General features: G+C 41.6%; 1 protein-coding gene across 1 annotated transcript in view; it reads left to right on the top strand.

Moving 5' to 3' along the window:
* Window positions 1-21343: 21343 nt before the first annotated feature.
* kmt2cb (lysine (K)-specific methyltransferase 2Cb) overlaps window positions 21344-26040 on the top strand; it is a 73393-nt gene continuing 68696 nt past the window's right edge. Inside the window, exons 1-2 of the mRNA XM_080547079.1 lie at window positions 21344-21425; window positions 25552-25749. Of these exons, the coding sequence (XP_080403205.1) occupies window positions 25553-25749 (197 nt within the window). The 5' untranslated portion in view covers window positions 21344-21425; window position 25552. The remainder of the gene's footprint in view (window positions 21426-25551; window positions 25750-26040) is intronic.

Genomic DNA, 26040 nt, shown 5'->3' with positions numbered 1-26040 from the left:
GATGCATCACTGCCTGGTATGAGAACAGCACTGCCCCCAAACTGCAAAACGCTGCAAAGGGTAGTGTGGACAGTGAGCTTCCCTCCATCCAGGACACCTACAAGGACCGGTGTGTCAGAAAGGCCCTCAGGGTTATTAGGGACACCAGCCACCCCAAGCCAACCCCAGCCACCCCAGAAAGTGTTCGAGCTATTGCCGTCAGCGAAACGGTACCGAAGCCTCAGGGCTAAAAACTTAGAGGCTGTCAAACAGCTATTTCCCCCAAGCAGAACCAGAGCCGTGTGGACAATAAGTGTTCAAAAGTAAAAGCTCACCTTTTTATAGCTGCTGTTACAACTCTCAGCAGACGTCTTGTGGGGGATGTTTCCTGCCGGTGAACCGTAAACCACTGATGTGTCTAATTGCATTAAGGCTCTTGAGACACTCTTGTTCGACTAATAGATAAAGCGGTTAAATGAACCCTTACCACAAAACCTGACTGACGTTATTTTAATATTTGGCAGTGTGTGAGTCCAAATAAAGGGAAAGTACTGGTATTAAAGGTATGGACATAGTTATGAACACTCTTGTATACCCTCCGCTTCAAAGTACCCAAAAAGTCAGTAAAAAAATAATAATCAGTTCCTATGGTAACCTCATGCTACTGTACAGGCAGATTGTTGCACAGCGACATACATTATTATTCTGTCAAATAAATTGACATTCCAACAGCATGCAGACAATTGAAAAGGTTATTATTGGAACTCTACTAACATGTGTGCTTCTGTCTTCCTTAGGAAACGTCTACTTCCCAAAGAGACATTCATCTTCTCTCTATGGCTCGTAAGTTGTGACGGGGTACTCAAAGCAGCTTTGTCACAATCCATTAGATATTGTTGTTTACAATCTTTGTGTCCATGTTTCAATTGTTTTGGATGGAAAAACAATGGATGGATACTAGGTAATAATGAAGAGAAGTGGTTGATACACAGTCTTATTCCATCCAAAACAATACACTGACTAACACAAGGATTCACCCTAACACAAGATAATGTAAACAGTCGTCAAGAGGATAAAATGAATAAACCATAACTCTATGATCAGTTTTTCTGTATCATTATAGTTACATCAACTGTCATGGACATCTCCCTTCAGCATTTATATATCTACTCTTATTCAATACTGTATAGATAGGATATACCCTAGACATTTTTGAAAAATTGGAATCAGAGTTCCACTGATATGTGCTGTAATCTTAAATCTCCTGTTTATACAGGCTGTCAACCACCAGTATGACAAATCCCATTGCGATGTTATGATTTCTATTCATGAGATGGATTTCATAGAAAGTACACATTTCATGTTTATATTCCTCTGGATTTGTCTGGGTGTCTGGCTGGAAGTTTTTGTTATTGTGGCTCAAGTCTTTGAAGCTGCTGCCTCTCGAGTCCATAGTCAGATATATTCTCAGGTGAGGGTGGTCAATGTATAATAGAAATAGCTTGGATATACTGGAGAAGAATGTCGGTCCTCCCTAGAATGGTGCAAACATAGAATTCTGCCTGCAAGCTAATTCCCTCAGAGAAGGCTGCATGATGACTTTGGTCTTTGGTTTGTCTGCTATCGTCTATCGATGTCTGAGAAAATGAATCACAAACACAAATGTCAAATGCCCTAGTTTCACCGTTGTGGGCACAGTGGACTTCAAAGAACAACACAGAATCAGACAACAACAGATAAGACGTTGTGTATAGCTTGATGATAACAGGTTGCAGCCAAAGGCATCACACTAGGTTTTGGCTGGAAGTCATTGTCAGTAATAAATAGGTTGAAATATATTAAATTAGTAATGGCCTTTGTATTCAAAACATATGTGACAGGGTCTGGTGAAAAAGTCCCCAAGGGAAAGGTCATTTTTCAGTTTTTGTTTTCCAGATTAGGGGAGTGCATATTGTAAGCTTTCAAATGATGTGTCCATCAAAAAATTGTTGAAGAAGACATACTTATTTCAATGTTAGTAGTTAGTACCCCTCAAACCAAATACCGCTCTGAAAAACACTCTGAATCATGTTTTCTACCATCGCATTGATAGCTAGGTATGTTTAGCACATCACAACATGCTGAGAGAACATCAACATGCTAAAAACACATAACTACACATAATTAGATGATTACACAGTCCTTGCTTTTGAACACGTCCTAAAACGTAAGTTGTTTACAAGCCATGTATCACTTACCCAGTAGCCTACGGCAGACTATACAGTGAATCCAATCCAATTCACTGTATAGTCTATATATTCACCGTTTTCACCAGACCGTGTCACACATAAAATAAGAGCTACCTGGGAAGAAAAGGGCCCTTATCATCAAGCCTGAATTAAATCGTTTAGTCATGGTTCAATTATCAGATAAGGTCAAAACTAATAACCGTGAACCTTCAAAGGGTTTGTTGACCAGTGCATACGACGACGTTAATGGATGTGAGACGACGGAACAAAAATCTAAACCAATTAAAAACAGCAGAGCAGATTACGCAAACGCACTTAACATTTAGCCTGGCTGGCCTTTGTTTTAAATGTTAAAGTTGTTTATTCGAATTGTAGGACAGATTGACAGTGACCGATTTCATTATCCAAAATAGCAATGTTTGCCCTGTCAACCATTTACAAAAAAAGGAATAGACGTCCTGCTATCCTGAGAGTTTCGAAAGTTTCCACCTACTACTACTCTCTGTCAATGGTGACAAACTTAGAGGAAAAAAGTAGGTCTAGGAGGACAGGTTGGGGGAGGCTGGCAATGTCAGTGACTCTCTTATGGGCATGGAGAAAGGGGCTTGGCACACTTTGATTGAGAGGAGGAGGCAGATGCCAGGGCAATCACCAGGGATCCAATTTGTGGCCCTCGCTGGGTCACACTGCTCTACCTCAGCAGGGCCCCATGTCCTCATTACTGCCAGACTCAGAAACGGCTATGCTTTTCTCTCAACTCGCTGGAGCAGTGTGCATGGGTGACGGACGTGACACAAGCCGTGGTAATAATGAATAAGAGAAAATGTCATCATTAGATGTTTTACAGAAATAGCTTCTCCCGATTGCTCAGTAGTAGTAAAAGTAATTTCTGATTCTCAAATCAAAGTATCTGCAGACTCATTTGTCAAATGGAGATTCTTTCATCATGTCTTGAATTTACCCTCTCAGTTTATTTTTCTCTTTCTTCTTCTTCTTCTTCTACTTCTTCTTCTTCTTCTTCTTCTGACGTCTGTTGTGTCAGAGGTACTGTACAAGCCAGAACAGGACAATGTCCTGTGGCCATATACAGTACAAGGGGCACAGGGCATAATATGAATACATTACATCATTCTAGTGAGACATTGCATTATGACAAACATTGAAAGCCAATTCATAGTGATGTGTTTCATACAAGCACCCAACACAGTGATAGTGTTGATAAGGTATTTTAAAGGTATTTTAATACCTTATTTGATAAGGTATTTTAAAACCAAATGATCTGAAACACACCAGCCAAGTTCTGAGAATGTTACTGTTGGTTCTCTAATACAAAACACATCACTTATGGATGACCATTCCATAAGCTTTCAAAAGGCGCAAAATATCTTCCATCTTCTTTACCTGTGTTTTGACATAACTTTGGTGTAGATGGATATGCAAATCGTTGAAAGCATGATGAAAACATTAAAGAAAGGAAGAAAGACAAGCACTCACTCTAAAAAGAGAGTCATTGTAATCTGTCTTGGATGCTGTGAATTCAATCATTTCAAAGAGTGGAATTCCCTCAGATGTCATATCAGAAAATGATCCGGCAAAAAACAAAAGCTTCAAAGCCCTGTCACACTCTCTGCTGGTGTCACCTTTGTTAGATCTTAGTGGTATTTCTTACAATATAATCTGTGTGTCAGTACTGGTGTGTCAGTACTGGTGTGTCAGTACTGGTGTGTCAGTACTGGATCGCATTGTTCTGCTATTGTCTGTCATGTGTAGAGAAAATGGCCTCTGCATCTGGCAGACTGGCTGGCACTCGGCAGACCTTATCTGACTCCGAGGGGCACCGACCTTGGGTGTCTTGCGTGAGCTGCGTGAGGCGCCAGGGCTGGCTGATGTGTTGATTATTACGATTATTTAAACCATCCTCGGCCATTGTGTGATTGTCTAATGCTCACAATCTCAGATGCCAGAAGACGTTCATTCCGTATGCAATTCCTTCTGTTTAATAAACCTGAGTGATCATTACGACCCGTGTTTTGAATATCCTTGTCACTTCGTGTTTGCTGCACACCTGATCTATCCAGAGATGACACAACGCATTTAAGATCGCGACTATCCTCTATAGATTGATTCATAACATCATTATCGACAAGAAGATCCTTCACCTTCATTCCCAAGCTTCTTACAGGCTGCAAGACAGAAAGGTTCGACAAGCTCCAATGTCTCGAGCCCTTCTGCCCTCAGCTCCAGGGTCTCCTGGGAACTTAAGGTGGAGGAAGAACCCTCCAAACATGAGTTCTTATGGTTAATCAAAATCTAGCATAGTACTATTCTGTAATCAAGAAACCACTGTTAATTCTGAGCTCATTTTATTATTCCAAGTTGACAGAAACTTTTCAATTATACCAAAATCATATGCACAGAGAGAGATACTCTACACACGACACAGGGCAGAGAACGATTGAAGGATCTCCTCTGTAAGCAGCCTTTTTATTCCCAAATCTCCTCTCTGTTTCCATCTTTTCACCTCTCAATCTTTAAACCAGATGTACTCTTTCGCCTCTCCATATACTCAGAAGAGGCAACCTCTCACCCCTACATTATGCTCATGAATGTGCTATTGCAACAAGAGTAGTCAGAAAAAGTCAACATGAGTTGTAAGTCAAAAGGTCACAATACATGTTATAGTGAACTTTTGACTTATGACTCATGTTGACTTTTTCTGCATGTGTTGCGTATGTAAGGGTGAGAGGTTAGCAATGGAAAGGTCAAATGATCACTATCCAATATATTGTATTATTAATTGATACTATGAATATAGCATTAACAATCAGTTGATCAGCCATCACAAACCTCCACATTAAGCTACATTTTGAATTCATCTAGTCCTGAGCTGCACTAGGGCATTGATTTTTGCCTCTGCAGCGAGCTGCCATTTTGTGCTGCCCTTTTGAGCGAACCCCCATGGCGGGAATAGCAGGAACATTACTGACAGAAAAACAAGGTTATTAAATATGTGTTGTTATCAGAATCTTTACAGAATCTTTACAAATGTACAAACCTTCTTCTTTTCAGAATGTGAAAATGTAACATTTTTACCATATTGAATATGTTGTGATGGTTTGTCTGTCGGGCTGCTACCCTGCTGTCTCTATCATCACTGTGACAGAACTACAGAACTACTGAACAGGCTCCATAGCAACAACACGTGTGCTTTGAGGCATTATAACTAAAGCTGTATAATGAAACAGCTAATTTAACATGACGTTGTACTGTAACCTCTAACCACTACTGGACTACTCTGATACAGGACTTATTACTCTTCCTGCTACCGCCTGGGCATTGTGGGTCAAACACACACGCACCTGGCCTTGGCTTTATGTAACTGCACCATCGATTCATTTTAAATGTAAAATCTTAAATCCACGTATACAGCACTGCTCAGTACAGTAGGGATCCTTGAGGGGTAAGACTCTCATCTCCGGGAGTACATCATGGATGTTTATGGGACTCTTGGACGGAGAGAGAGAGAGAGAAAGAGGGAGAGAGATAGAGAGGGGCAGAGAGAGAGAGGGGGGGGCAGAGAGAGAGCGAGAGAGAGGGGCAGAGAGAGAGAGAGAGAGAAAGAGAGAGAGAGAGAGAGATAGAGAGGGGCAGAGAGAGAGAGAGATAGAGAGGGGCAGAGAGAGAGAGAGAGAGAGATAGAGAGGGGCAGAGAGAGAGAGAGAGAGAGAGAGGGAGAGGGGGCAGTGAGAGAGCGAGAGAGAGGGGCAGAGAGAGAGCGAGAGAGAGGGGCAGAGAGAGAGAGAGGGGCAGAGAGAGAGAGGGGGGCAGAGAGAGAAAGAGAGAGAGAGAGAGAGAGAGAGAGAGAGAGAAAGAGAGAGAGAGAGAGAGAGAGAGAGAGAGAGAGAGAGAGAGAGAGAGAGATAACCTTGGTTTTAATGAGACCTCCAGGGTGTGCCATTAGGGGTGCCCACTGTCTCGCAGTTTATTCATCTTTTGGCTGGAGAAGAGAGGAAGAGAGTAGAGGGGTCAGGCTCCTCCTGCATCTGTCTGAGGCGGAGGCTACGCCAGGTGGAGGTGTAGGAATATTACCAGACTAGCGAGAGAGAAGAGAGAAGGCAGCGCTTTGGCTTCAACACAGCCAAGGGGCAATCATGTCAGGAATCAGTCGGGAGTCATCCTAATCAGTATCTCAATTTAGAGGGGGAGGTTAGAATCTAGAGAAGAATGGGAAAGCGCCTGCCCTCATAAGTCTTTCACATGCAGGAAAGAAAGATATCCAGACTTGGTTCATCCCGATAGCCCTAGCTGTCTATTGCTTTTTTTCTTTTTCATTTATAGCTGTTTAAAACGATAACACATTTTCAAGTTAGTGCCAGTGCATGGACCCCTATACTTGTTTTTTATTTTACCATATCCTAATGATGTTTTCGAAGTTCTGTTGGACTACAGCCCTCTAGTGAATACATTACCCAGCCGGAAAGCATGCTAGCGGAGCTAATGGGACATAAACAACCGCTTTTGATGAGAGATAATTGAACTATAGAGTATCGATCCCATGCTTGTTTTTGTGTCCCGACGAACAGTATGTGCTTGCATGCATTTGGACGTTTTAGCGATTCACAGCAGGTCCGAGAGAGCAATTAGGGCCTGTCTGTGAATAGATGATGGCTCATTCTGTGATGAACTCATTTGAGTGCACCCGCAACGACACCTAATTACAGGGACATGGACAGCAGGCTAATCAGTCAATCATTCACCTGGAATATTATTGTCACTGCCTGGTCTGGTAAGGGTACATAGTGTATTGTAGCCCAGCTAGGCACTGTAGGGGACATGTCATTGCAATCACCTAATGAGCAGAACACAGGACACATGAACAAAAACCATCAAATAGAAACCTGACCCCTGAACACTTTAAAAAGTCAGTAAAAGCAGCTTCATAACAAGTTGAAGGTCTCCTCCCAATGAACACAGTCAGTCTGACTATAATAATAATAATAATAATAATAATAATAATAATAATAATAAAAACGTTTATTTATAGCACCTTTCCTGCAGACGTTGCAGCTCAAAGTGCTTTAATGCCCACATGGTGTTAAGGGATCACGCCGAAACTTTCTGTCCTCCTTCTCCATAGCCTTAATCTAAAAAAGTTAAAATCCTCTTTCTGTCCATATTATGAACTCCGTCATTATAAAGTAGTCTTTCCTCTCGTTCAACCAGAACACATGTCACCATGACTCCCCTACCTCTCCTTAGACATGTAGAAATGGATTCCTGGTCTTAGTTACTGTACCGTGGAGTGCTGGTTGGCTTTACCACACACACACCTCTCACTCCAACAGTTCATAAGATATATTTTCCCCATGATTATAAATAGATTCTAATTAGCTCCTCCAGCCATGGGCAACAGAATTGTTCATCAAACAGTGAGCTCCGAAGCCCTTACACAATGAAACTCAATGATAAGTCAGGAGGATTTTTAAATCCCTTTGGCCTCAATTTGAAATTTTTTTTTTTTTTCTATGATGGGGGAATTAATTTTCCCGAGTTGTATCAGTTGAGGTTTAAAATAATTCTGGAATGGAATCTGTTTTCTCTGTGGATTCAAAATAACGAGAAAGATCAACTAGTGTCTTATCTTACCTAATTTTATTGAGCCCTTGAAACAGTGGAATTATTTGATATGACGTTAAATACATTGTCTTCAAAATGATGCTTTCTGCACTTTTCCCAGCATTAAGGTAGCGCATGTAATCATTACTTCATCTGGAATAGACATAGGTGTTATGGTGGATACTATGAAAAAATAACATTGAAAAAATAACCTCTTTTTGACTCGTACAGTCCAGTAGGCTACCTCAACCCACACAGAGTCTGTCCATGGGTTATATTGATTCTTCCATCTTACACAACACCTGCTTCTTCTGACAAAAAGAGCTCCGCCTCATTACCAGCCACCTCGCTAACCGTGTTCCGCAGGTGAAGACTGAAAACATTGTGTCGAACCACTTACCACCTCTAAAGGGGTGCCTCAAGGCTCCATCTTGGGCCCAACCTTGTTCTCCATCTACATCAATGATGTAGCCAAGGCTGCTACCCTTCTCTCCACTCTGCGGCATCCACTCTCCAACTGAGTCTCACCTCTATCGAGCAGTCTTTCCATAACCTCAATTTACTCCTTAACTCCAAAAATACCAAATGTATTCTGTTCGACATGGGAAACAAGGTCTCCAGACCCCCAAGATCTCCTGCGCCGACGGCTCTGAACTGGAGTTTGTCATGTCCTATAAATACCTAGGCCTCTGGTTGGACTTTTTTTCACAACTCACATTAATAACCTTCGGGTCAAAGTCAAAGCTAGATTGGGCTTCCTGTTTCGCAACAAGGCTTCCTTCACGCATTCCACTAAACACACCCTTGTGAAGATGACCATACTTCCTATGCTGGACTACGGCGACACAATCTATAAAATGGCATCAAAGAGTGCCCTTAGGAAACTTGAGACACTCCACCACTCAGCCATTCGCTTTGCCACTGGTGCACCCTTCACTACTCCCCACTGGTGCACCCTTCACTACTCCCCACTGGTGCACCCTTCACTACTCACCACTGGTGCACCCTTCACTACTCACCACTGGTGCACCCTTCACTACTCACCACTGGTGCACCCTTCACTACTCACCACTGGTGCACCCTTCACTACTCACCACTGGTGCACCCTTCACTACTCACCACTGGTGCACCCTTCACTACTCACCACTGGTGCACCCTTCACTACTCACCACTGGTGCACCCTTCATTACTCACCACTGGTGCACCCTTCACTACTCACCACTGGTGCACCCTTCACTACTCACCACTGGGGCACCCTTCACTACTCACCACTGGTGCACCCTTCACTACTCACCACTGGTGCACCCTTCACTACTCACCACTGGTGCACCCTTCACTACTCACCACTGGTGCACCCTTCACTACTCCACACTGGTGCACCCTTCACTACTCACCACTGGTGCACCCTTCACTACCCACCACTGGTGCACCCTTCACTACTCACCACTGGTGCACCCTTCACTACTCACCACTGGTGCACCCTTCACTACTCACCACTGGTGCACCCTTCACTACTCACCACTGCGATCTCTACAAACTGGTGGGCTGGCCCCTTCTCTCACAATGGTTACCACTCAAGGTCTAGGGATCTCATCAGGCTCACCGTCACAAAAGCCTGTACTGTGTGCTGCAGCAAACGACTGGACCACTTTATAAAACACACTCAATCTCACAGTGCTCACATCACTTACTGTCTCCAAAAAGAAACTTCAACAGATTATAGTTGACTGTTGTTCCTGTTGATTTATTCTTGCCGGGACCTCTTGGCCAGGTCATCATTGAAAATGAGAATTTGTTCTCAATTGATTTTTTAGATAAAGGTCAAATACAAATGTATTAAATTACATAGTCTAACAATGCCTGTCAATACAGCTTAATGAGGTGCTTTCAATGCATAGGTACAGTTTTTGAGGTCCCTGTGACCTACAAACAGCTATAAAGTCTCAAATGACAGAGGGGGGGGGGGGGGGTGGGAGGGGGAGAAAGAGAGAGAGAGAGAGAGAGAGAGAGAGAGAGAGAGAGAGAGAGAGAGAGAGAGAGAGAGAGAGAGAGGCGGGGGGGTGGCTTTTGCCTGCTGCTTGAAATTGTTTAACATGGGCTACAACTTATATCTGATGCAAAACGTTGTTATTCGTTCCCATGCACCCGGGTAACAAAACAAGCTTCAGGGTAGACTAATTAATATGCTCATCATCTGACTAATTATCAATATTTAGTCACTATTTTGCAGATTATCGGATTGCACATTGCACATTGAAGCATTTTTGTTGCCTTAATTACACATTGATTTATGCTTAAACTGCAAAGCTCTTCCCGTGGACTTGAACAGCATGTTCTTGGGCAGTGTTGTCACGACAGGCAGATATGAATAAGGTGTACATACTGTCTCATATGTGCTCCCTTCGCAGTGATACAGGATATAGGTACATTTATTCAGTTCACACCCCATTACATAATCTACCAATGCCTGTCAATACAGTTTAAAGGGGCAATCTGGGATTCAAATAACAAAAAAGTGGTCACTCTACCACATTTTTTATTTTTTATAAACAGCTGAGTGATGGAGTAACCTCTCTCAAATTCATAGACGGAGCTATGGATGCAAGGGGCTACGGTCCATGAGATCAAGATGAGAGTTTTAACCTGATTTATTTGTTTAATTATTAACAATGGAGTAACACAAGTTTATATTTTGGGTTCTGATGGAGTAAGATAGTTAAACTAAGATAATGAGGCAAATATAAGTTGTATTCTTCAAGAGTCAAGTGATATACAGTATATCATAAATAGATCCCAATAAGTCCCAAAATAGATGTTCCAATCCCAGATTGCCCCTTTAATGAGGTGCTTTGGATTTCCCTGTGACCTACCCAAAGCTAAGATGTCTCTAATCTTCCCTCTCTCTCAGAGGAGGACATTTCTTAGGGAAAACACTCATTCAATGTCACCTTGGAGAAAAAGTGAAGCACACTTAGGAAAGATGATTGAAAGAGAGACAGAGAGAGGGGGGGCAAGGGAGAGAGAGAGAAAAGAAGGAGAGAAGAGAGAGAGAAATAGGTATATTCTCTGCCTCCAGAAAGAGGTAGAAACAGAGCTCCATTTCCTCCTACACTGTAACAAATAAGCATATTTAAGAACAACATTCTTCCTCCAAATTATACACAACTGCAAAGAAAAAAACTGTTGTTTGTTATATCGAGTGGGCTCTTCAACACTTCAACTTTCGTAAATATGCAAAAAAAACAGAAAACACTTTCTGTTCACGAAGCTTTTTCGTCATTTGCGTGATTTGAGAATTGCAGACATGCAGACCTTTTCAACAGACCGTTTCACAAAGGAATTGAAAGAGAGAGAGGGGGGGAAGAGAGATAGAAAGAGAGAGAGAGAGAGAGAGTGAGAGAGAGCAAGAGAGAGAGAGAGAGAGAGACAGAGTGAGAGAGCAAGAGAGAGAGAGAGGGGGAGGGAGGGAGAGAGAAAGAGAGAGAGAGACTGCTGCGGTTCTGCTGACCTTGGCAATTGTTCAACATGGGCTCCAACTTAGATGCCTGATCCAAGTCTTTGTTTAAATACTCACAGGCTGACATTGATGTATCCTATAGCAAGCACAAGTCAATTCGTCCCATGGGCTCGGATACCAAAACAACCCTCGGGGTGGACTAATTAATTATATCAATCTCTAAATGTGCATCATTGGACTAATTATCACTGTTTAGCAGAGCCTCGGGTTGCTAAACTGATTTTGAAACATCTTTTGTTGTCTACAGAATAGATGTTCACACTGCACACACATCTAACACATGAATAAACACACGCACGCGCGCGCACGCACACACACACACACACACACACACACACACACACACACACACAGACACACACACACACACACACACACACACACACACACACACACACACGCACACACACACACACACACACACACACACACACACACGTACACACACTATCATTTCCTAAGGAGAGAAACTCCTACATTGAAAGGGAGAGAGCACTCAATCAACAGCTTGAAAGATTTTCAAAATGCATTTGCAGTTCAAAAGGAATTATTGTAATGAGTGGGGGCATCTCAGTGGAATAGATTAGTACAGTTCACATTTTCCCCCAAAAAATCACATACTTATTTACTTCCTGGGGCTTTCTACGTTCAGTTTCACAGACCAAGATTTAGTGTCATCATTCTGTGGAAACTTTTGGAGTAGGCTAGTCATGTGGAAGAATATTTCAAATTTGATGCATTGCCTTGCCTTTATGGAGGAGGCCCTACTCCAAACGGACACAAGCCAAGTCCTAAACTGCAGCAAAACACACCATGTGATGCAGGGGCGGCGCTAGGGGGTGGCTACTGGGGCTCAAGCCCCGGATGTTTTCTGAAAAGCCCCGAATGTTTTACTTAAAAAAAAAATAATAATAAAAAAAAAAAAACTCTCGTGAGTAACGTGCAGTACCGGAGTCCAACAGAGAGGCAGCAGCTGCGCGACATTAGCCTGCGTACTGCGTAGCCTGCCCTGCCCTGAAGAAGAAGTGATCTCAATCAGTGCCTGACTTGCACAATTGTAAGGATGGATATCCCAAAGTTGTTTTCAACAAAACAAGCGCCAAGAACTGTTGCAGCAGCCGTATCAGCAGCTGACAACAATGACTTCACCAGCAGTGATGACATAGATGATGTTTCAGGTTTGTGAATCTTATTAGAAAGGTGACTGACTCACTGACACTACTTTTCCGGTTTGCTAATGCTAGCTGGCTATCATAACATAACGTTATGTTATAATGAAAATGAAACATAGCAAGGTACTGTTACGGTACATGGTAAGAAATCAAACAAAGGATAATACTTATTCAAATAAAGTAATATTATACTTATAATACTTATTCAAATAAAGTGAATAACAGGCTGATAGTCTTTGATATCTGCACTCTGGTTGACTGAGTAACAAGTGAAAAAGAATGATGTAACGTTAATGTTACAGCTAGTAAACATGGAGTAACCACATTAAGTATGCCCTTATGGTAGTATGTATGTATACAGAACATGACTCAAATCTATCCTAAGATGTAACTCTAACTAACTAAGTTTGTTTAATGCCCCAGGGGGGATTTGATTTCACAGTACTATACACAGGCCAACAATACATGTAATATATCGTCATATAACACAGGACAAGACTCTAAATACAATATAAGTGGTGAGCACAGAGTCTGCCCTGATATACATACTGTAACATAACTAGCCTCAGCCCATCAATTATGTAATTCTATACAAATATAAATGATGGTGACTGACAGGGGGAGCTACGTGTGCTGACCTCCCTCTGTGCCCAGAACCACCACAATTAGTTTGCTTCATTAAAGGGTGTGAATGTATATGTGTTCTCCAGTGCCTTTTGTCCGCTTTAAGGTGGTGGTAAGTTGAAGGCTGAAGGCAAAAAAAATCGGCGCGCTACGCGCGCACATTATATTCTCCCTCTGGGCTAAGCCCCGGATCTCCTACGATCCTAAATCCGCCCCTGATGTGATGAATATCTTATTGTTATTAATGTATGTCCTCTATGAGATGCATCCAAGTTAAACATATAAACGGACAAATGTCCATCTGTCTGTCTGTTTACTCTGTCATGGGCGTCTGTTTAATGACTCTCATTCTTCTGCAGACAGACAGAGAGAGCACCGCAGTGTCTAGTTTCATGTTCAGTCTGTCCATTATTACAATACAAACAGTTATCCGTCTGTCCACCTGTCCCTGCTGCAGGACCGGTTAGTTTATTGTTCATAACAAACACATTTCTCTCTCTCATCCCAGCCACATCTCTCCCCAGTGGATGTTTTTCTAGACTAATTATTTGGAATTGAATAGAGATGGCCTTGAACAGTTGAGAAAACTTGGACTGACATACAGTACAATTAACCAATCAATCGTGCCACACATACCTGTTGTAGTTACAATTACAAATATTACAAAACAATACCTTTCATACATAGAATTCTGATCAAACGTCGTTATTTCTCCTCCTCTGTCCCTGTCTATGGCCTTCTACATTTCCTAGTTGTATTTCCTGTTCTGCAAAAATCCAACATCACAAAGGTCCTAAACTCAATGGAGCACCATGCAGGCAATCAGACAGATTGCCTGCCAGTGTTAGCCAAATAGCGGGACGTTCTGTTCAATAGATGGATCTGGATCCTTTTGTTGTTTTCTGTCCTTTTCAGACGCCGCTTTGCTTTTAATGTCATTGAAAAGCATAGCCTTCAGATTTCATCATAACAAGATATTGATTCCCTTTCATGCCTCTCCTCCTCCTGTGAGAACCCGTCTGGCTAATCGCTGTCAGCCCAGAGGTAAAGGCAGAGTGATAAGACTTTAACAGGGATGCTCAATTGTGCGATGGAAGAGAGAGGGAGGCACAGAGGAGATTATTTTTGGGGGATGCTGATAGGATGCATACTTAACAGATCATTAGTGGGGGAAGAAAAGGCCTGTTCTTGCTATTGTCACCCAGGGGTCCCATGAGACCGCTACGTTTTCTTACAAAGAGTAAACAATCTTTGAGACCCAAGTTCACCCAAGATGCTGTTCACTGTGTTGCACATTCCACTGGAATGTAAAGCAGGTATATGAAAGTTGTAAGAAATGCTATGTCAGATGACCAACATTTCATATTGAATATTACTACTAGACACATCATAATATGCATAACTTGGTTTAATATTGTGCTCGATTGTAGATGTATTTTCAAGACATACCCATTAAATATGTTACTCCTTTATTGATTGTTTTTTTGCAGGCTTAATACTTAATACTGGCCCTTTGCTGCCAAATTAACTTGAATGTCCTCGCCTGTTGCACACATAATTAGAAACCGTAATTAACAGTAATAACCTTTAAATGGGGGTGTCAGCCCTGTGGTGTGAGATAAGCTACATTGGACATTAAGTTTAAACTAACAGACTGCCATGGGTTTACTACGTCAGCTGAAAGGCCTCCTGTTGTTGATAAGTGGCCTTGTTATCCTTGAACAAACTACTGCAGATGCTAATGTTTTTTGACAACAGGTGAGACTTTTAACATTAAACCAAAGCAGCACAACAACAACAACTGCTCAGATTCACAAATATGACTAATTCACTAATCATTATCATTTCCTGCTTTACTTTCACCAAACGTAAAAGGCAAAGCACTATTTTTCATGGGAAAATGTTAACATCTTGGTGTGAGTGTGGCTTTTTTCAAAACCACAGACCGTTGTTATATGAGATATTGTATTCATAGGACTGTCTCTCGAAACCAGCCAGTACAACAGAAGTCAAGGCCATTCTAGTCTCACGTTGCAATGATGGTGGTCCAGTCAGGAACTCTATGCCAAGTTAGAAAACATTGTGTCCAAGCTTCCCTTGTCATTTGGTAGAGATTGTCAACATCTCTGTGTTTTGGTTTTTATTTGCTACAATGTCATGGCCATATACAGTATATATATATATATAATTAAATCTGATAAATAATTTACCCCTCATCCTAGAGGGATTATATTTGACAAGCAAATGACAAACAATAGAAAAAGACTAGACACAAGTGTTACCCCAGTTTCTTCAGCCTCATAGAAATTGTATTTTTTTCAATTTCTAACACACATTTTTGAAAACAGGGCTCATTGTCTCAAAACACTTAACACAATTCACAAAACCACACACCCAAAGTGCAAAACACCTAATATATCCTGAAAAACAACATAAGCAATGATTCGGCATAACAAACAATAATAAGTATGCACCCCCCCTCCCTCCCTCCCTCCCTCCCTCCCACGAATATTACCAGATTGTTGTCCAACCAACTACACACTGTTGTGCTCAATCAAAAGCACTTCTCGTCTTTGGTGGGCTTTGTCAAAATTAAATTGTTCTGTATGCAGAGAACTCTGCAGTGAGAGATTGTTCAAGTCTACAGAAATATAATGCAGAAACTCAAATATACTGTTGAAACAAAACCTTTTTATTTTTCTCCACAACAAATCAGTGCAACATTTACACAGCACATACAGTATAAATGACAGTTGTGTGAACAAAAAAATATGCTCTCTCTCCATTGAATACATTAAACAGAAAACAAAACTTTGAGGAAGAAATATACAGAATAAAATTTAAAAAAAAAGGGAAAAAATAAACATCATAGGGAATATCTTCTCTGGCTAGACACTGAGGGAAGAAGCGCCTAGAGGGTTGTATCCAGCCCCGGATAGCACCCGCATCAATATCATCACATGCCTCCTCCATTGCCTGCAGAAGAGCCATGCGCACATAGGGCTGACCTCAATTGGGTTGAGAAATGGAGAGTAGGGTGGAAGGTATTATAGAACAAGAAATTGTGGTTCGTCAACAAACCAGTTTTGGACCAGGGCTGCCTGATGGAAGCTGACATTGTCCCATACTACAACATATCTGTGATGCGTTGACAGTCTTCCATTAGGCCCGGCGGTATCAAAATGTCGTGCAGTCTGTCCAAAAATGTGACAATGTGGATCTCTGTTGTATGGACCACGGTTGGCATGGTGGTGGAGGACACCATTAGTGTTAGTGTGTGGTGGTGGCTCACATTGTGATGTTGCCGCCATGTTGGGCAGGAACATCTACAATGGCTCCGTGACCAATGATGTTCCTTCCCCTTTTCCTGGTCTTTGTGAGGTTGAAGCCAGCCTCATTGATGAAAATACTAGTCAATATGGCCACATTAGCATCCAAAAAATACTAGTCAATATGGCGACATTAGCATCCAAAAAATACTAGTCAATATGGTGTAGTCCAGTACACTGGGAAAAATGCTGTACTGCGTGTAGTGTACTGTAGTCAGTCTTGTACTTACATCCACATATTCATGTCTCAGAGCTTTGATTCTTTCACAAATTCCCTCAAAAGGCACCCTGTAGGCTGCTTCATGTACACTTGGTTTCGATGGAGAATACGGGCCAATGTGGACAGGCTGACTTGGCAGATGTTGTTGAAAATTGTGTTTTTGGCTTTGAATCTCTCGGAGGCTAATTGCATTATTTATTTGCCTAAATGAAGTTGATTATTGCTGCTTCCTATGCCTCACTGAACATTCGAACCCTTCCACTATTAGGTCTTTGACTCTCTGTCCTTTAGGAAGAAAAAAAATATATACTGTATAGTGATTGGTCAGTGTAGCCTAAAGAAGTTATTTTTTTCTTGTTGTTGTGTCACACAACAACTGGTGTTTCCAATGTGCTTTGTGGAGTCCTGATTTGTGAATGAAAATGTGGTTACATACCTGTGCTCAAGTCTAAATGTCCGGATGACAGAGGCAACATTAAATCGCCTCAAGTTGGGCTGGACTCTTTGCCTCTCTCATTGTCAACCCATGATTTGTAACAGGTCAACTAACATGGCCCGGATTTCATCAGAAAGTTGTCTTCTTCCTTGTCCTCTACTTTGTCTTCGTCCTTCCCCTCCCCTTCCAGCTCTACCCATTACCTCTCACTCTCACCCTCCCTCTGTCTCTGTCTCTTCCTCTCACTGCTATGTTGGCTTCCATTGTTGTTGTAAAAAGGTACCCACCTGTGGTCTTTTTTATAGTGTTTACATCCTGATCGATGAGTCGACAATTCAGCAATGAGGTGTTTGGCCAGATGGTAAGTGTATTGGCCAATTAGTCCATGGGCGTGGCATTTTGATTGGCAGTGTTTTGAAATGGAAAACAAGTGACTTTATGTCAGATTCCTGTGTCTTTGGGAGAGAGCCATGTGCAGGGTGTTGCAAAAAGTTGCTATGTTGAAATTCAAATTGGGTGTAAAGCAGAACATCTGCTTAGTTTTGGAGACTTCAGCTGCGGGTTTTGCTCTGTGAGTGTCAGTTTAAATGATTGTGCTTTATTTGTCATGTTAATGTGTTAGCAATTGAAAAAAACTGTAAGAGAGACATGCTCACTCAATGTTTTAGTCAAGGTTTTCGTAGTGTAACACTGCCCTCTACCTAAAACCAGGAGTAAATTGACAGAGGTTGTCCACAAAAAGGAGATTATAGAGGCATAAGTAGCACAAAATAACACAGAGGCACAGTAAAATATGAATGAATGAATCTTTTTTATTTCGAACATGATTTAAAATAATAAAAGAACAAATAACTAATACGAAGAGTACAGGCCTATCAATGTTCGAAAGGGAGGATGAAGCCTAAGCTTATCATGTCCTACCCCTATCCGTCACTCTCAAGAGAGAACAATTATATATTATTAAATTATATAATCCAGTTAATTAATTCATACATTTCAGTATCAACAGTACTAATAATTTTTCATTCTGAATATTGAAACAACACAAAATAAATAAATAAACTAATGCACATGGCTCTCTCCCAAAGACACAGGAATCTGACATAAAGTCACTTGTTTTCCATTTCAAAACAACACAAAATAAATAAATAACAAACATCAGTATCCACAATGAAAAAGACAAAGAAAACCACATCTTAGTATCCAGAAGATTAATAACCTTCCCTTTCCTCATTTTGGTAGTTAACAAAAATCATTCCTTTAAATACTGTCTAATCACAAATATTCTGTTTATTTATACTGTAATGTTTATTTCTCCGCAATGTTTTACTGCCATTAAATATAGCTGATTGTCTGCTGGATGTAGTCTAGAATTATTTCTTTCTTTCTTTCTTTTTTTAACAAAATATTATACTAAGAGTAATCCAATCTGTTGCTAAAGTGGTGTTCTCTCGTGTGTCGTCTATGCACTTGTTCCAGAGGTTTCCCTACTCTTTCCCTTAGCAACATTAGCAAGCAAAGGATAACTTTTCTGTACAAGTGTAACAATCTCAATCTTGTTGAATTATTTGGCAGTCTGTCCCTTCCACAAAACAAATGTAGAAGAAGAAAAAAGAACAACTGTCTAATAAACTATTAATGTGGGATCCCAAGCAATGTAGGCCTAATGATTATCCAACAACAAAGAAAATACTGGACCGTATCACATATACAAAGGTAATTAGGCCAATGGTGCTTAGCTGTAGAAATGTATACTGTCCCAGGGTTGCATAAGCAACATCTAATAGCCCACATGTCCCTCTCACTTTACAGCGGTCCAGCTCTACAATTGCTGTTCAAATGTGTCTTAGTTTAGAGTTGATATTTGTCTCTATGTCTGTTTTCCACAGCATATGATATCAATAATCACATTTAGACAGATGGCAGTGCTCTTATGTAGACTGGTAGTATCCTGATGGCTGGCTGGTTAGTTGTATCGAATGTGTAATTAATATCTTTGTCTCTCTACGGATGGAAACCACTTCAACATGTGTATGGCCTACTTGGTACAACCACATGGTGGCAATATTTATCAACCCAATGCAGCTGGCTCTCAAAATCTTATCCCAGTCAAAAGTAGATGAGTGAGACCACCTATAGGCTATTCATGGGCAAGTGAAATAGATTCTTCCTGTAATAAGAGAGGTCCCATCATGCACCAGTCCATTTGCACGATAAGTTCTGAATGTGATACATTTTGAAGAAACATCTGATTGATTTCATCACCTTCTTTTTTTTCTCCTCTGTAAATAATCAATTTGTACACATACTTTACTGTCTTGAAACTGTTATCAGAGGTTTATTCTTTCATCGAATGATGATTTTAATGATTTGAGGGATTACAAACAAACACAATTCGCTTCATAGTTAAAGGCTATTGCCAACTACAATTAAGATATAAGGCAAAGGAGAAAGCACATGGCATGTTTGTGACAATAGTCATTTGGCAAAAGGAAAGTGATTGATAATGCATGTTCAATTTGCTGCAGGACTCTGCTCTAATAGTATACCGAAAGCTTATTGATATAAATTGTTTAGTATTAAACTATCACCTTTGCACTGCACTGTCCAGAAATACTCTCAAAAGATGAGGCGAATTAAGATGAGGCCCACTGGTTATTATTGCCAGTTGACCAGACATGTATCCATTCATCCAGCTGCGATGTTTCTCAACTCTGACCACGGGGATCCCAGACCAGCACTAAAGCCCAACACTGCAGATTCAACGATGGAGCTTTATTATTATTACTGGGTCGAAGCAAAAACCAGCAGACGACTAGGGCTCTCAGGGTTGTATGTTTAGGGCAGAGGAGTCCATTCTGCCATCCTAGGAGTCCATTCTGTCATCCATTCTGCCATCCTAGGAGTCCATTCTGCCATCCATTCTGCCATCCTAGGAGTCCATTCTGCCATCCATTCTGACATCCTAGGAGTCCATTCTGACATCCATTCTGTCATCCTAGGAGTCCATTCTGCCATCCATTCTGTCATCCTAGGAGTCCATTCTGCCATCCATTCTGTCATCCTAGGAGTCCATTCTGCCATCCATTCTGCCATCCATTCTGCCATCCTAGGAGTCCATTCTGCCATCCATTCTGCCATCCTAGGAGTCCATTCTGCCATCCATTCTGCCATCCTAGGAGTCCATTCCGACATCCATTCGCCACATATTACATGTATCCCGATGCACTCGTCTTATTTATTAAATGCCCATATCCCTCCGCAGGGTCAACAGGGAGTATTTTTCTAGAAATGTGTTGTAAACGGTTGTCACACTGTGTGGTTTTCTCCTCATAAACTATTCGAAGTAAAACGAAGGCACATTCGAAACGTTAATAAGATCCATGTGAATTATTCCCGTTGGATTAATGCAGCGAAATATGGACCTATATTCTTGGGAGTCCAGCAATAGGCGGTCATTCGGTGCCACTTAAACATGGCCACGGTGAAAGAGTACATTGAGGCTCAACAACTTTAATTTTTTTAGATGTTAGGAGAAACCGTTGTCATTTTTTAGCCACCGTCACGTATTTGGTTAAAGCGTTAAATGCGCGTTGTTGTTTTTTTGTGAGTTGAATTTCTAAAACGCTAAAGTCTTTAGTTCGCCAGCTTTATCACAGCTAGTTACGCAAGTCGCCGCTTGTCGCAGCTGAAGGAAAAACAGAAACCAGTTGGCAAAACCCAACGTATCGAAAATATAACGATAGCATCGTTTTATTTAAGCCTTTTCTTGATGGTTTCGTGTCGATTTCCCCTGCTTTTTGGACTTTGCATCCGCTGTGGAATACGGATATTACATATTACACACATTTCCTCCCAGAAAATGATCAAATAGTTACCCAGAATTGGGGGTTAGTATGTGGCTAGTAGCGAGCTAGCTTAAGCTAAACTGAATTTTTTCGTTCGTATTTCTGCGACGACAGACAGCTGCTGTCATTGGGAGAAAGGAAAGTGATCCATCATATTGCGTCTGTGTGTGGGGAGGCAATGGAGCTGCTCTTTGCTGGATTTACATTCTGAAAAAATTGCATCTAAATGGATGAAGTTGGACGCTTCCACGATCGGGATTATCGGGTGAATGCGTAGATGGTTTTTTTGAGTAACTGCGGTGTTGTTGCCTGGTAGCTGCTAGCTCCAAGCTAGCTGCTCCGTCGAATATCTGCCCGAATACATACACTACAAAGTGATATAACTAGCAGCTAAAAGGAAAGCTCTTACAATTTTGGAACATGAAGAAAATAACTCACTATTCCTAGGGTTGAAAGGTAAGTTCTCCTATCCTAAGCGAGCAACATATTGATATTCAGTTATAGCTAGCTGGGCTAATTTCGACTGTTATTTCCAAGCCGTAGCTATTCGAGAAGCTCGAGGGTTTTTGTCGCCGCCTTGGTCCCCAAATTTGGTCCCCAAATGTCCCCAAGTATGTTTTTTAGGCACATAAACGTTAGCCTGGGTCATGTATGGTTTATAAATGAATTGATGGAAGCCTGCCCTTGCTAACGGCGTTACAATGTTGCACTTTTAACACATCGAACGTTCCACGTTCGATGTGTTAAAAGTGCAACATTGTAACGGCGTTAGCAGGGGCAGTGCGTTCCATCAATTCATTTATAACCCATACATCTGATCCATAAATAAAAAAGTAATGCATGAACAATGCGACTCCCTCTCTTGCATGAGTTTGATGTCTCTCTTTCTCCTCCCTATTCTATTCTTATTAGACTCCGATTCTCTTAGCTTCATTCTTTTAGGTGGCTCTGCCTCTGTTAGCTCAGACGTGTCCTTTGCTTTGAACTGTCGCTAGTTAAGTGAGCTGATCATGGGAGAGAGAGCCCTGGCTAAAGCGAGCTATCTAACCTGTTTGGTAGCCAGCTAACTGTTACTAGTAGTGTCTTAAGTTTGCCCTGCATACCTGAAATACTGTGATCAGTGACTTGGACTAATGAGAGCGATATTGCGAGAGACTTGCAGACGAGAGATCTGTGTGTGTGCAATAATTGTGTTGATGTTTTGTTTTTGCTGAGTCCTTGGAAATGAGTTCAGCCAACTAGCTAGCTTTGTTAGCTAGGTAGCTAAAGGATCACCACATCTGTCCATCAAACACACAATCACTCATTAACAAGTGTGTTTCTGTTGGTCATACCACACACAAGTGGAATAGATCCCCATCCTACTTGCAGGGTTCACATCATATTCCTCCCCACTTGCGTTACAATGGCTAAACAAAGACTACAAAGAACCATACCGAGCTAGCTAGTGTTAGCTAGCGAGTTGATCTGGGCATGCAGTTGCTTTGTGCTTTTGTAGCTAGCTGCTAACACTACCCACTTGTGTCTTGGGGTGAAGGTATATCAAACAGCTTCCAAATTTCAAGTTGCAAACTTTACAGATTCACTATAGATCCACCTCACTCCCCTCTTTTGACCATCCCAAGTTGTTGGTACTCTTGGTGATCTTTAGAGAGATTATTGTCTTTCAAACTTTCATCAGCATCATTATGTAATATTCATCATAATTGCCTTTTCGTCTGTCTTGTCAAAACCTACTTTATGTAGGCACATAACCACCATGAATGGTCTTTATTGTCATTGATATAGTACAGGTACCAAACAACGAAATTTGGGAGGGGGGGCTCCCCTGGTGCTAGGAAAAAAAAACTAAAAACAAGAAGGGAAAAGAGCTGGTTTACATAAATAAAGGCTATGTACACTATCCACTATACTATACTATACAAATAAAACACTGTGCTGTACTCTATGCTATGCTATGCTATACCTATTCTAACATTTCCTATCTCTGAACCTTATGTACCCGAGGGTTGTCAACTTGTCATATTGCACATAGTGTTATTGTTGCACATTCATTTAAAGTGTCGCAGTTTGCAGGTTTGAAATGTTCACAGTTGTGTTTCAGTGTTGCACTTGATTTCAATCTAGTAGCTGCCATCAAATTGTCTAGATTGTCCAGGGCCTAGAACCTAGGTCTTTGCTGTGTTCAGGGCCTGAATGACCAATGTTTCAGCCTAATTTGATTCACAGTTTTATGTCACAAAGTGGACCGTAGACAGTCTTGGGTGGAACAAAGTATGGTACTCTACATTTGCCAGAGACTGAAGGCAATACCCAAAGACCATCCAAATGAGACTCTCATAGGCGTACGTGATGCAGTAGAAAATCAAGGACCCCAATTGAAATAAGCCAGTGGCTTTCTTGGGTTTTTATCCTCTTAGTTTGACCTTGCATGTAATATGTACTTTCATGTACCTACTTCTGCAAACATTCTAATAAAGTTTTCAATCAATCAATCAAAAAAGTACCTTATTTGGGGGAAAAAGCCAAGTGTCACTGAATTGCAACTGTGACATTCACCGCACGTCTCTCTCGTTGCCTTCCATTAGCTTGTGTACACTGGGTTTAATCAGGTCCACAAGCATCTCATCTGTGCCACCCTTTATTTTTGATCAGCTTGTCGTAAAACATCCTACAATGATTTGATTAATGAACCACCAGATGTCACCTCACGTGGTGGTACATGGCCCAGCTGAAAGCATACAGAACTTCCCTAAGTCCCTGTACTGTACTTCCAACTGACCCCAATGGTTCATGGTATGGTGCTGATATTTGCATTAACCTACACCAGAAATAAAGCCTATGCAAGCCATAGGCTCAGTTAGTTAGTTGCAACAACAACAACAACCTGAGTCTGCATCACTCTCACGTTGCTCACAAATACATAGACGAAAAAACATAAAAACACACTGACGCACACTGTCTGTCACTGAATGAAAAACCTCCTTCACGATGTCCTACTAGTTTGTTGTATTGTCCCCTCTTGCGGAAAGTTGAAATGAAGTCTAAATACTCAGCAGAAGAGATCCGTTTTCTTCTTGTGGCGGGCCAGGTTAATGCTAGCGCATGCTTTCCCCCCTCGATATGAGACTTGAGGAGAAAGCGTGTGCTTGCATGAGCTGGATCAAACGTCACTTCTGATGAGTGTTTTGACTTAGCCTAATTTCAACTTTCAGCAAGAAAGAACAACATAATAAACAAGCGTGACATATCTTGAAGTGTTTGGGTTTTTTTCAGCGTTAATTTGCCAGGGTGAGTTTCATTTTCATATTTATGTATTTGTGTGCAACCTAAGTGCCATGATTCGGGTTGCTGTTGCAACTATGGCTCAGTGTGACTTGGCCAAAAATGATTGAGTATTGACAACAGTTTTGTGAACAGCTCAGCTCTCACACACACAGTTGACAATCATATCAATCTGAGGTCCCCCTGTTTACATAGAGCAGGATATGGCGAGTGCATAGTGGAGGGAGGGATCCCATTTAGCTCATGGAGAAAGCAGTGTCTGCTGCATTGGCATCTTGCCTCAATAACGGAGAGGAATGGAGGCCACGATGAGTCCTTTGAAAGACCGCAGTGAGAATCACCAAGAGGCACAGTCAGTCAGAGCTGCTGAGTCTATAAAATAATAATGTTTATTTCTGAGATTGAAACTTGACTGTCAGTCACAAATACTCAGAATTTGTACAGTATGCCTGTGTGTAGTAACTGTAATTTCTCTAATAGTAATCAGAATTCATTTTATTACATCCAATCTAACACAAATACACAAGAGTGAAAATCTTTGGCTTTGGTTCTTCAACATTGGTGTTGCAGCAAGATACAAAATCACAATAATAGATTAAAGTAAGTAAGAATAAAGTGATAATGTTGTAGTTAGTCACAGGTAATTAGGCCTAACATGAACCGCTCAGCCCCATTTACCATATAGGCCTAACCATATTGTAATTATGAGTTACTACATAGGTATAGGGGCAACTTAAAGTGAAATGTTAACCATTATCCTCTGAAAGAATATGAATAGAAATGGTGAGGGGTGGGGGACCAAACCAATAGAAAGGGAAGGAGGATAAATGGTAGCAAACCAATAGAAAGGGGAGAATTTCTGTGGTAAGTAGATCCTTACCTTGGAGGCTGAAAGGAGAGGAGGGCAAGAACTGAAGCCAGCCAGGCAACAGGAGGAAGGGTCATCCAGAGAGAGAGAGAGGAGACGGCAGCATGGCACAGTAGCTCAGGGACGCAGAGAGTAGGTAGGTGAACTACCAACATTCATGCGGCGGCTGGCTGCACAGTCCTTCAACTGAGAAGAACAGGTGGCAAATATCATCAATGGCAAATGTTGTGCTGTAGTCTTCTAGACACACAACGGGTCAGAATTGTATTTTTAGGATGTCTTCAGGAATTCCTCATTAGCTTATCTGATTATCCGTGTTGATTAAAGATGTGGTATTTGTACACAAACAACTGTGTTGGAACTATATTCAGTATATTCACAATCCCCCCCCCCCCCCCCCCCCCCCCCCCCTTATCCTCCTTTGTCCAGAATGTCATCAGAGGATAAGACTGTGGAGCCCTCTGACCAGGGGCCCTCGCTGCCCCCAGGGGCCACAGGGGCCACGTCCACAGGAAGCCCTGCCCAGACGGACAAGCGCCCCAGAGGCAGGCCGCGCAAGGATGCTGCCTCCTCCGTCGCACCCCAGGCGGCCGCGCCACCCGCAGCCACATCCAAGACCAGAAAGAAGTATGTATATTAAAAAACAAACACCATAAACTCTCCACCACATTGGCTGTTGTTGGGTGAAGGATTAAAGTACGGTAGACCGTGACGGCTGTCTGACTCCTGTACAGTAGTTAACGACCAGGGTGTTTCAGTCTTGTTGTGTACAGGTAGGTAGGATTTCAGGCCAACTCAAACCTTTTCCTGATGGTTGCACTTGTGAGAGCTGTGCTGCCATATGACCTTGATCTATAGTTGTGTTGTCTTTATTGTGAGAACTGGAGGATGTTGGCCATTCAGTGGTTTTTCCTTACA

The sequence above is a fragment of the Nansenia antarctica genome, assembly GCF_963989245.1.
Source record: "Nansenia antarctica genome assembly, chromosome: 16".
Lineage (NCBI taxonomy): Eukaryota > Metazoa > Chordata > Actinopteri > Argentiniformes > Microstomatidae > Nansenia > Nansenia antarctica.
The sequence above is the reverse complement of the archived record's forward strand: the minus strand, read 5'-3'. Positions and strand labels throughout refer to the sequence as shown.